The sequence below is a fragment of the Crinia signifera genome, chromosome 5, assembly GCF_055691185.1.
Source record: "Crinia signifera chromosome 5, ASM5569118v1, whole genome shotgun sequence".
Classification (NCBI taxonomy): domain Eukaryota; kingdom Metazoa; phylum Chordata; class Amphibia; order Anura; family Myobatrachidae; genus Crinia; species Crinia signifera.
Window position 1 is genome coordinate 333,952,621 of NC_139221.1, and position 12,408 is coordinate 333,965,028.

The 12,408-nt window shown below is 50.6% G+C and overlaps 1 protein-coding gene across 1 annotated transcript in view; it reads right to left on the reverse strand.

The window, feature by feature from the left end:
• PARP10 (poly(ADP-ribose) polymerase family member 10) overlaps positions 1 to 12,408 on the reverse strand; it is a 169,879-nt gene that overhangs the window by 54,511 nt on the left and 102,960 nt on the right. The window contains exon 7 of the mRNA XM_083145065.1: positions 9,849 to 9,966. Within this exon, the coding sequence (XP_083001191.1) occupies positions 9,849 to 9,966 (118 nt within the window). The remainder of the gene's footprint in view (positions 1 to 9,848; positions 9,967 to 12,408) is intronic.

Below are 12,408 nucleotides of genomic sequence, written 5' to 3' on the forward strand. Positions count from 1 at the left end.
AGGTAAGTATCAGAATGTATGGGCTTTAGATGTATTAAAGTTTTATTTTTATTGTGTGTACTTGTGGTTCTCCAAGTCCCAGCTTGCGGGGGAGGCTTGCTGGGACTCATAGTTCCACAGTAAATGACAATAATATTTATTTTTTTACACTGAAATCAGCTCGATGCCCACCGCCCAGGGGCATCGAGGACAGCACCAGGCTTCAGCCTGGTCAGGTAAGTCCTGGAGGGTGGGGGGACCCCTTTATTGGGGGGGTCCCCACTCCCCCAGGGTCCCTGGCCAGGCTGACTGGTCAGTAGGGTTAATGTTTTGGCTGCAGGACCAGGGCAGTCTTTTTGTATGGGCTTAATGGGCACTTGCCCAGGGGCCCCAGGTGTATAAGGGCCCTTTGCTGATAGCTGAGGATCCCCTTTTTCCAGGGGTACCAGAATTTAGAAAAATCGGCCCTGGGGAACTGGAGATATCCGACTTTAAAGCAGCAGTCCACATCCAACCTGTTAATTGCAATTCCCAGTCATATTTTTCAGGTTCTCTCTGACTAAAGGCCCGTACACACACTACGATGTCTTCTTAATGATGATGAACGACCCCATTATAAATCACCTCCTGAACAACCCAGAACGACTTCGTTCAGGGTCGTTTAGGAGGTGAATCTTTTAACATCGTCTACTGTTTATGCTGTGAATGACGGACGACTACCAACGATGCGCGTACCCGTGGGTCGTTAAAGACCATAGCCATCGTCAATGCATGCAGGTCAATTTAGCTATGGTCGTTAACATTCTTTGTTTTTTTAATAGAAAAGGTCCTGCATCGTTTGTGGTCGTTTGTCAGCCGTCGTGCACCAGTGATCACCTGCAATGCTGAGGTCGTTCATTTTCACTTCAAGGGTGAAAATGAAAGATGGTAGTTAACGATGGGTCGTTACTGACACATCTTTGTGTATGTATGGGCCTTTAGTTTTTCTGACAGTATATTCCAAAAGCTGGGACTCTTCCTTTTCTGTTGACACTAGCGGCTTGTCTCTATCATGCCCAGAACCAGAGATATCAGCCTTCCAGCAGCCAGTCCCTTCTCCAGCTCCAGTTTTATATTTTTGTCAATGGATTGCTCTGGCTCCTGATCTCTGATCCCCAAGTTCCCAGCACCTCCTGAAAGTTGGGACTCTAGGTTTTTATACTATTGAAGGCTAAGAAATCTATTTCCAGATAATGGCGATATCTGCAGTCAAACAAGCTGCCCTTCCACCGGAAAATGACGAATATTAAGCCCACTCCATTATCCAACCCTCCGCCGCGTATAAAACACCCCCAACCTCCCTGGAAGTCATTTACAAGGGACCCTTCATTCAGCTCAGTGCCCCCTTCCACATGTTAGTCTTCTCCCTCCCACCACCTGTGCAGTAAAGGAGTAATTAGCAGAAGTTACTGCTCCAGGTCCTACATGTTGAATGGAAGGTAGAGCACCCCCTGCCACCCTTGGGACATCAAAGCTGCTGCTGATAGCACCCCCCACCCCTAGGAGGGGAGAATGGGTAAGGGCCCCAGTGCATTGCTTTGCTCAGGGGCCCACATTGCTGTTAAGACAGCCCTGTGCGGGACCTTATCTAATAAGTGTCCCCCAGCTGTGACATTACCCTGCTGGCTGGTTTGGCCTGGGGCTGGTTCTTAAAATACGGGGGACCCCTAGTCATTTTGTCCCCCGTAGTTTGGGAACCAGTCCCGGACCTGGTTTAAAAAAAAAAAAAAAAAAGGAGGAACACCTATTTGTCGGGTTTCCTGATATTTTTTTTTTTTTTTTTATAACCGGCCCGACTCTTTTAGCCTGGTGATGGTTACAGCTGTGGGGGGGACCCCACGCTGTTTTTTATTTATTTTTCTATTTTTTTTTTTACACTGAAGCTTGCACGGATCTGACATCCATGCAGACTACAGCCAAATAAAGTGTATTTTCCTGTCGTATTATCAATACGGCCGCTTAGTAAATCAGGAACCACCATGGTGATTTCTGTCGTATTCTTTCGATGGTGTATTCATTCGTATTTGTAAATACATTACAAATACATTTGTCCCATCATTAAGAATACGAAAATACGTATTTTTGGCATAGTACCAAAGTACCATAGTACCAGATGCCAAAAACACGTATACACCCAAAAAAAAAAAATCGTATTTTCGTATGAAAATATGATTTTTTTCACGAAATTTGGATAGTAAATTTCCCCCAATGTGTCTAATATACCTAATGCTCTAGCTGGAGCACATTCTGATCTTAATTGCTATTCAAGCACATAGTGGCTCTCAGCCTTTTTAAGGCAGTCTCAGGAAAATAACTTTGCAATACATACAAAAGTATACATACAGATGGGGCAGGCCTCTTCCTTGCTGGCGAATCGCCAGAACGTCAGCGCTGGCGATCCGCCAGCAGCCTGCCTCACCATCTGTCTCAATCTCCGTTGGCGGGGCGATGGGAACCCTGTCCGTCTCCGCCTCAGGGAGATGGACAGGGTTGGGGGGGGGGGGTGTGCGGGCAGGCGGCGGGGACCCCGGGGGAGCGGCTAGAAGCGCAGACGGAAGGGGACGCACGCGCCTCTTATGCCCGAGCGTCCCCTTCTCGCTATGCAGATGGCGCTGGCGGGGGATGGCGGCTGGCGTCGTCATCGCCATCCCCTGCCAAGATGGGACCTGCCCCATCTGTACGTATACATAAAATGGATACAACAATATCCAAGAAAAATTGGTACTTGTGTAATAGCACGGCGCATGTTACGTAATTAGCGTAGCGTCCCTGGCAGAATCAGCATAGTGTTCGCGCGGCCAACGTAGTTAGCGTAGTCAGTCACAGCCAGCGTAGTGTTTCCGCTAGCGTAGTAAGCGTCCACGTCAGAAGTAGCGTAGTGTTCCCATAGTCAATGTCCCTGTCAGATATGTGTTTCTGAAACAACCCCACGATCCACGTCAGCCGGAAGCGTGGTGAGCGCAGCGACATCAATCTGTTCATAACCCCACTATCCACGTCGGTGTGGAGTTGACTTGATAAAATGTGGCGAGCGCAGCGTGGCGAGCGCAGCAAGCTTGCGCTTGCCACACTTTATAAAATCAACTCCATGCCGATGTGGATAGTGGGGGTATGAACAGGTTGGGGGGGACGCGTAAGGCGTCCGCTTGCCAGCCTTCGGGCTGGCGTGGATAGTGGGGGTTGGAAAAGGAGACTCTCGCTGAAGCGGACATGGGCAGGGTTGCCATACCCTGCCGCAATAATACTGAGACGCACCTGTGTCTCAGACAGATGGAGCGCCTCTCCGCCGGTGCCCGCATGATCCCCTCTCAGCGCAGGGGATCTGGCGGTTACCGGTGCTGTGTAAGAGGCGCTCACTAGGCAGATCTGAGACCCGGAAGAACATCACATTTTCGCACCAGGACGCAGCTGCCGTGGTCCCCGCAAATGTGCTGCCGCACTTGGAAGACGCCAGGATACCGCTACTGACATCCCCGTGCATGTAACAGAAGAGGGGCTGCCAGATAGGAGGAGGGAGGAGATCCCCGGGTGCATAAGGAAGACGCTGAATATCCAAAAGGGTTACATCATCATACCACCGTGAGTTTGCCTCAAGAGGAGGCTGTAATTAAAACTAGCACATGACTAGTATAAAGGGGGTCATTGTGAATGTGAGCAAGGACACTGTAGTCTGTACATGAGGGGAGGATGTCACTGCAGCCCCATAACAGAGGGGTAACATGAGGGGTGGATGCCATACCAGAGGGGTACATGAAGGGAGGATGCCATACCAGAGGGGTACATGAGGGGAGGATGCCATACCAGAGGGGTACATGAGGGGTCGATGCCATACCAGACGGGTACATGAGGGGAGGATGCTACTGCAGCCCCATTCCAGAGGGGTACATGAGGGGAGGATGCTACTGCCACCCCATAACAGAGGGGTAACATGAGGGGTGGATGCCATACCAGAGGGGTATGTGAGGGGAGGATGCCATACCAGAGGGGTACATGAGGGGAGGATGCTACTGCAGCCCCATTCCAGAGGGGTACATGAGGGGTGGATGCCATACCAGAGGGGTACATGAGGGGAGGATGCTACTGCAGCCCCATTCCAGAGGGGTACATGAGGGGTGGATGCCATACCAGAGGGGTACATGAGGGGAGGATGCTACTGCAGCCCCATAACAGAGGGGTAACATGAGGGGTGGATGCCATACCAGAGGGGTACATGAGGGGAGGATGCTACTGCCGCCCCATAACAGAGGGGTAACATGAGGGGTGGATGCCATACCAGAGGGGTACATGAGGGGAGGATGCCATACCAGAGGGGTAACATGAAGGGAGGATGCTACTGCAGCCCCATAACAGAGGGGTACATGAGGGGTGGATGCCATACCAGAGGGGTACATGAGGGGAGGATGCTACTGCAGCCCCATAACAGAGGGGTACATGAGGGGAGGATGCCATACCAGAGGGGTACATGAGGGGAGGATGCCATACCAGAGGGGTACATGAGGGGAGGATGCTACTGCAGCCCCATAACAGAGGGGTAACATGAGGGGTGGATGCCATACCAGAGGGGTACATGAGGGGAGGATGCCATACCAGAGGGGTACGTGAGGGGAGGATGCCATACCAGAGGGGTACGTGAGGGGAGGATGCCATACCAGAGGGGTACGTGAGGGGAGGATGCCATACCAGAGGGGAACATGAGGGGAGGATGCTACTGCAGCCCCATAACAGAGGGGTACATGAGGGGAGGATGCCATACCAGAGGGGTACATGAGGGGAGGATGCTACTGCAGCCCCATAACAGAGGGGTACATGAGGGGTCGATGCCATACCAGAGGGGTACATGAGGGGAGGATGCTACTGCAGCCCCATAACAGAGGGGTACATGAGGGGAGGATGCCATACCAGAGGGGAACATGAGGGGAGGATGCTACTGCCGCCCCATAACAGAGGGGTAACATGAGGGGTGGATGCCATACCAGAGGGGTACATGAGGGGAGGATGCCATACCAGAGGGGTAACATGAGGGGAGGATGCTACTGCAGCCCCATTCCAGAGGGGTACATGAGGGGTGGATGCCATACCAGAGGGGTACATGAGGGGAGGATGCTACTGCAGCCCCATAACAGAGGGGTACATGAGGGGAGGATGCCATACCAGAGGGAAACATGAGGGGAGGATGCTACTGCCGCCCCATAACAGAGGGGTAACATGAGGGGTGGATGCCATACCAGAGGGGTACATGAGGGGAGGATGCCATACCAGAGGGGTAACATGAGGGGAGGATGCTACTGCAGCCCCATTCCAGAGGGGTACATGAGGGGTGGATGCCATACCAGAGGGGTACATGAGGGGAGGATGCTACTGCAGCCCCATAACAGAGGGGTACATGAGGGGAGGATGCCATACCAGAGGGGTACATGAGGGGAGGATGCTACTGCAGCCCCATAACAGAGGGGTAACATGAGGGGTGGATGCCATACCAGAGGGGTACATGAGGGGAGGATGCCATACCAGAGGGGTACGTGAGGGGAGGATGCCATACCAGAGGGGTACGTGAGGGGAGGATGCCATACCAGAGGGGTACGTGAGGGGAGGATGCCATACCAGAGGGGAACATGAGGGGAGGATGCTACTGCAGCCCCATAACAGAGGGGTACATGAGGGGAGGATGCCATACCAGAGGGGTACATGAGGGGAGGATGCTACTGCAGCCCCATAACAGAGGGGTACATGAGGGGTCGATGCCATACCAGAGGGGTACATGAGGGGAGGATGCTACTGCAGCCCCATAACAGAGGGGTACATGAGGGGAGGATGCCATACCAGAGGGGAACATGAGGGGAGGATGCTACTGCCGCCCCATAACAGAGGGGTAACATGAGGGGTGGATGCCATACCAGAGGGGTACATGAGGGGAGGATGCCATACCAGAGGGGTAACATGAGGGGAGGATGCTACTGCAGCCCCATTCCAGAGGGGTACATGAGGGGTGGATGCCATACCAGAGGGGTACATGAGGGGAGGATGCTACTGCAGCCCCATAACAGAGGGGTACATGAGGGGAGGATGCCATACCAGAGGGAAACATGAGGGGAGGATGCTACTGCCGCCCCATAACAGAGGGGTAACATGAGGGGTGGATGCCATACCAGAGGGGTACATGAGGGGAGGATGCCATACCAGAGGGGTAACATGAGGGGAGGATGCTACTGCAGCCCCATTCCAGAGGGGTACATGAGGGGTGGATGCCATACCAGAGGGGTACATGAGGGGAGGATGCTACTGCAGCCCCATAACAGAGGGGTACATGAGGGGAGGATGCCATACCAGAGGGGTACATGAGGGGTCGATGCCATACCAGACGGGTACATGAGGGGAGGATGCTACTGCATCCCCATTCCAGAGGGGTACATGAGGGGAGGATGCTACTGCCACCCCATAACAGAGGGGTAACATGAGGGGTGGATGCCATACCAGAGGGGTATGTGAGGGGAGGATGCCATACCAGAGGGGTACATGAGGGGAGGATGCTACTGCAGCCCCATTCCAGAGGGGTACATGAGGGGTGGATGCCATACCAGAGGGGTACATGAGGGGAGGATGCTACTGCAGCCCCATTCCAGAGGGGTACATGAGGGGTGGATGCCATACCAGAGGGGTACATGAGGGGAGGATGCTACTGCAGCCCCATAACAGAGGGGTAACATGAGGGGTGGATGCCATACCAGAGGGGTACATGAGGGGAGGATGCTACTGCCGCCCCATAACAGAGGGGTAACATGAGGGGTGGATGCCATACCAGAGGGGTACATGAGGGGAGGATGCCATACCAGAGGGGTAACATGAAGGGAGGATGCTACTGCAGCCCCATAACAGAGGGGTACATGAGGGGTGGATGCCATACCAGAGGGGTACATGAGGGGAGGATGCTACTGCAGCCCCATAACAGAGGGGTACATGAGGGGAGGATGCCATACCAGAGGGGTACATGAGGGGAGGATGCCATACCAGAGGGGTACATGAGGGGAGGATGCTACTGCAGCCCCATAACAGAGGGGTAACATGAGGGGTGGATGCCATACCAGAGGGGTACATGAGGGGAGGATGCCATACCAGAGGGGTACGTGAGGGGAGGATGCCATACCAGAGGGGTACGTGAGGGGAGGATGCCATACCAGAGGGGTACGTGAGGGGAGGATGCCATACCAGAGGGGAACATGAGGGGAGGATGCTACTGCAGCCCCATAACAGAGGGGTACATGAGGGGAGGATGCCATACCAGAGGGGTACATGAGGGGAGGATGCTACTGCAGCCCCATAACAGAGGGGTACATGAGGGGTCGATGCCATACCAGAGGGGTACATGAGGGGAGGATGCTACTGCAGCCCCATAACAGAGGGGTACATGAGGGGAGGATGCCATACCAGAGGGGAACATGAGGGGAGGATGCTACTTCCGCCCCATAACAGAGGGGTAACATGAGGGGTGGATGCCATACCAGAGGGGTACATGAGGGGAGGATGCCATACCAGAGGGGTAACATGAGGGGAGGATGCTACTGCAGCCCCATTCCAGAGGGGTACATGAGGGGTGGATGCCATACCAGAGGGGTACATGAGGGGAGGATGCTACTGCAGCCCCATAACAGAGGGGTACATGAGGGGAGGATGCCATACCAGAGGGAAACATGAGGGGAGGATGCTACTGCCGCCCCATAACAGAGGGGTAACATGAGGGGTGGATGCCATACCAGAGGGGTACATGAGGGGAGGATGCCATACCAGAGGGGTAACATGAGGGGAGGATGCTACTGCAGCCCCATTCCAGAGGGGTACATGAGGGGTGGATGCCATACCAGAGGGGTACATGAGGGGAGGATGCTACTGCAGCCCCATAACAGAGGGGTACATGAGGGGAGGATGCCATACCAGAGGGGTACATGAGGGGAGAATGCTACTGCAGCCCCATAACAGAGGGGTACATGAGGGGTCGATGCCATACCAGAGGGGTACATGAGGGGAGGATGCTACTGCAGCCCCATAACAGAAGGGTACATGAGGGGTGGATGCCATACCAGAGGGGTACATGAGGGCAGGGCCGGCGCTACCCACTCAGCAGCTCCTGCAAAGCAGGGAGGCGTCATGCTGAAAAGGCACTGTCTCCCTCCCTGCTCTGCTAAAGCTGCCTCAGCCATCGCTGTTACTGCCTCCTGCACACCGCCCGCAGCGCCTGTCTGACAGCGGGCGGCAGTATGGAGAGGCTGAGCAGCTCTCTGCACTGCGCACACACTGTCCTCCTTCTGCAACCTGCCCCCTCTTCCTCACGGACACTTGCACTGAGGCATGTAGCGCTGTCTGTGAATGCCTGGATGACATGTCATGTCTGGATCCACCCCCTACCCATTGCTCCCTGCGCCTGTCAGCTGTCAATCAAATGACGAACAGGCAGCAGCGCCACCCTCCCTTCCTTCCCTCTTCTCAGTGTGCTGTGCCAGTGCCGCTGCCAGTCCTCAAAACTCCGCCCCCTCTATCTCCTCCCCTCTTCTTCCTTCTCTCCCCTCCTTTCCCCCTCAGTCACAAGAGGGGTGTAATGGCGTCCTCAGCGTCCTGCCTACGCAGATAGAAGAGGAGGGACTGCACAAGAGTTAAACAGCAAAAGAATAGTGAGTCTTTTATTACACATGTTTATAACAAATGTTTTAATAATTGTAGATTTTTTTAATATTAATTTAGACAATTTTTATATAATGGGCTGGGTTATGTGCCTAAAGGTGGTCATACACGCTGCAATAGCAGCGTGCGATGCGATGTGCGCTCCTGCGGGCATCACACAGTACAAAAAGTATGTGCTGCACATAGTTTTTGTACTGCTTTCGGATCGCATCGCACACACATTGCATGCATGCCGTGTGATGCGATCTAGCCCATAACGTATGCGGTTCTCGCAGTGTGTATGGGCACCTTTAGTGCCTGCAACATTTTGCGGACACAGCACTGAGATGGTGTATGCCTACATGTACATGCACCCGAGATCCTCCATAGAATCGCATGTTGCATACACTCCCACAATCGGGCTGCAGCTTGTTGCAATGGCAATGTGAAAGGGCGCCGGACACCCTAGCAACGGCCCTGCATGAGGGGTGGATGCCATACCAGAGGGGTACATGAGGGGAGGATGCCATACCAGAGGGGTACATGAGGTGAGGATACCATAACAGAGGGGTACGTGAGGGGTGGATGCTACTGCAGCCCCATAACAGAGGGGTACGTGAGGGGTGGATGCTACTGCAGCCCCATAACAGAGGGGTACAAGCCACTAGGGCTGGGGTAATAGGGTGGGTACTATCCAGAATTGTGCTCTCAGTACAGTATACAACAGATTTTGTTATTCAATACATTTTTTGAACCTCTCTACCTATTGGATGTTGACCCACGACTATATACTTAGGACCTTATTTAGGTTAATGCGCACCGATGGGCATTCCCATGGTAATGACCCAGAGACGTGGGTGCCGCACCAGATGTCAGCTGCCCGCCATGTTCCCCTGCAGAACACACACCTGAGAGTGTCTTAGCTTTGCGTGTACCTTCCACATCGTTTGATGGTCAGCGACTATCGAATGATGTGGGTTTGGTCCAGTAGGGTGCGAATGGATGGAATTCGGAGCTGTGCGGGCAAATTATTCCCTGCAAAGGGGGAGGTGGCCTTAAAATGACATGCAGCGCTGCGAACTTCACAGTGCTGCGTGTCAAATAGAATAACCTCCTTGGACACCATAAGAATACTGTATCCATATTGCTATATACCCAGTACTATCAGACATTATACTTGCCTAGGTCTGTAGCGAGCTTGGCGTCTTCTGACTCCAACACAATATCATTCATTGTGGCCAGGACAGGAGAAGACTCTACTTGCAGAACGTCATAGACAAACCTCCAAGGATCCATATCCTGCAGACAACAGAACAAGGAACAGATGTAATAAGCCTCAGATATAAATCAGCTCCAGTCACATATTCCTCAAAGAATGTTCTGCTGATCTGCACTAAGCTCTCATATATTACTAAATAATCAGATTCTTAATACTTCATTTATCCTCCCTTATGGTGAGGCTGGTGCTCCCCATATCATAATACTAACTACACATCAAACTGCATACATCACTACATATAACATGTAATCCTACATCTGTGCCTACATCACTACATATAACATGTAATCCTACATCTGTGCACACAGCGCTACATATAACATGTAATCCTACAGCTGTGCGTACATCACTACATATAACATGTAATCCTACATCTGTGCGTACAGCACTACATATAACATGTAATCCTACATCTGTGCGTACAGCACTACATATAACGTGTAATCCTACATCTGTGCGTACAGCACTACATATAACATGTAATCCTACATCTGTGCGTACAGCACTACATATAACCCTACATCTGTGCGTACAGCACTACATATAACGTGTAATCCTACATCTGTGCGTACAGCACTACATATAACGTGTAATCTACATCTGTGCGTACAGCACTACATATAACATGTAATCCTACATCTGTGCCTACATCACTACATATAACATGTAATCCTACATCTGTGCACACAGCGCTACATATAACATGTAATCCTACAGCTGTGCGTACATCACTACATATAACATGTAATCCTACATCTGTGCCTACATCACTACATATAACATGTAATCCTACATCTGTGCACACAGTGCTACATATAACATGTAATCCTACATCTGCGCACACATCACTACATATAACTTGTACTCCTACATCTGCGCACACATCACTACATATAACATGTAATCCTACATCTGTGCACACAGCGCTACATATAACATGCAATCCTACATCTGTGCACACAGCACTACATATAACATGTAATCCTACATCTGTGCATACAGCGCTACATATAACATGTAATCCTACAGCTGTGCATACATCACTACATATAACATGTAATCCTACATCTGTGCCTACATCACTACATATAACATGTAATCCTACATCTGTGCACACAGCGCTACATATAACATGTACTCCTACATCTGTGCACACAGCACTACATATTACATGTAATCCTACATCTGTGCACACAGCACTACATATACCGTGTAATCCTACATCTGTGCACACAGCGCTACGTATAACATGTAATCCTACATCTGCGTCTACATCACTACATATAAAATGTAATCCTACATTCGTGCATACATCACTACATATAACATGTAATCCTACATCTGTGCACACAGTGCTAAATATAACATGTAATCCTACATCTGCGCACACATCACTACATATAACTTGTACTCCTACATCTGCGCACACATCACTACATATAACATGTAATCCTACATCTGTGCACACAGCGCTACATATAACATGTAATCCTACATCTGTGCATACAGCGCTACATATACCGTGTAACCCTACATCTGTGCACACAGTGCTACATATAACGTGTAATCCTACATCTGTGCCTACAGCACTACATATAACATGTAATCCTACATCTGTGCATACATCACTACATATAACATGTACTCATACATCTGTGCATACAGCGCTACATATAACATGTAATCCTACATCTGTGCACACAGCACTACATATAACATGTGATCCTACATCTGTGCCTACATCACTACATATAACATGTAATCCTACATCTGTGCACACAGCGCTACATATAACATGTAATCCTACATCTGTGCACACAGCACTACATATAACATGTAATCCTACAGCTGTGCCTACATCGCTACATATAACATGTAATCCTACATCTGTGCATACATCGCTACATATAACATGTACTCATACATCTGTGCATACAGCGCTACATATAACATGTAATCCTACATCTGTGCACACAGCACTACATATAACATGTGATCCTACATCTGTGCACACAGCACTACATATACCGTGTAACCCTACATCTGTGCACACAGCGCCACATATAACATGTAATCCTACAGCTGTGCCTACAGCACTACATATAACATGTAATCCTACAGCTGTGCACACAGCACTACATATAACATGTAATCCTACATCTGTGCACACAGCACTACATATAACATGTAATCCTACATCTGTGCACACAGCACTACATATAACATGTAATCCTACATCTGTGCACACAGCACTACATATAAAATGTAATCCTACATCTGTGCACACAGCACTACATATAACATGTAATCCTACATCTGTGCATACAGCACTACATATAAAATGTAATCCTACATCTGTGCACACAGCGCTACATATAACATGTAATCCTACATCCATGCATACAGCACTACATATAACATGTAATCCTACATCTGTGCACACAGCGCTACATATAACATGT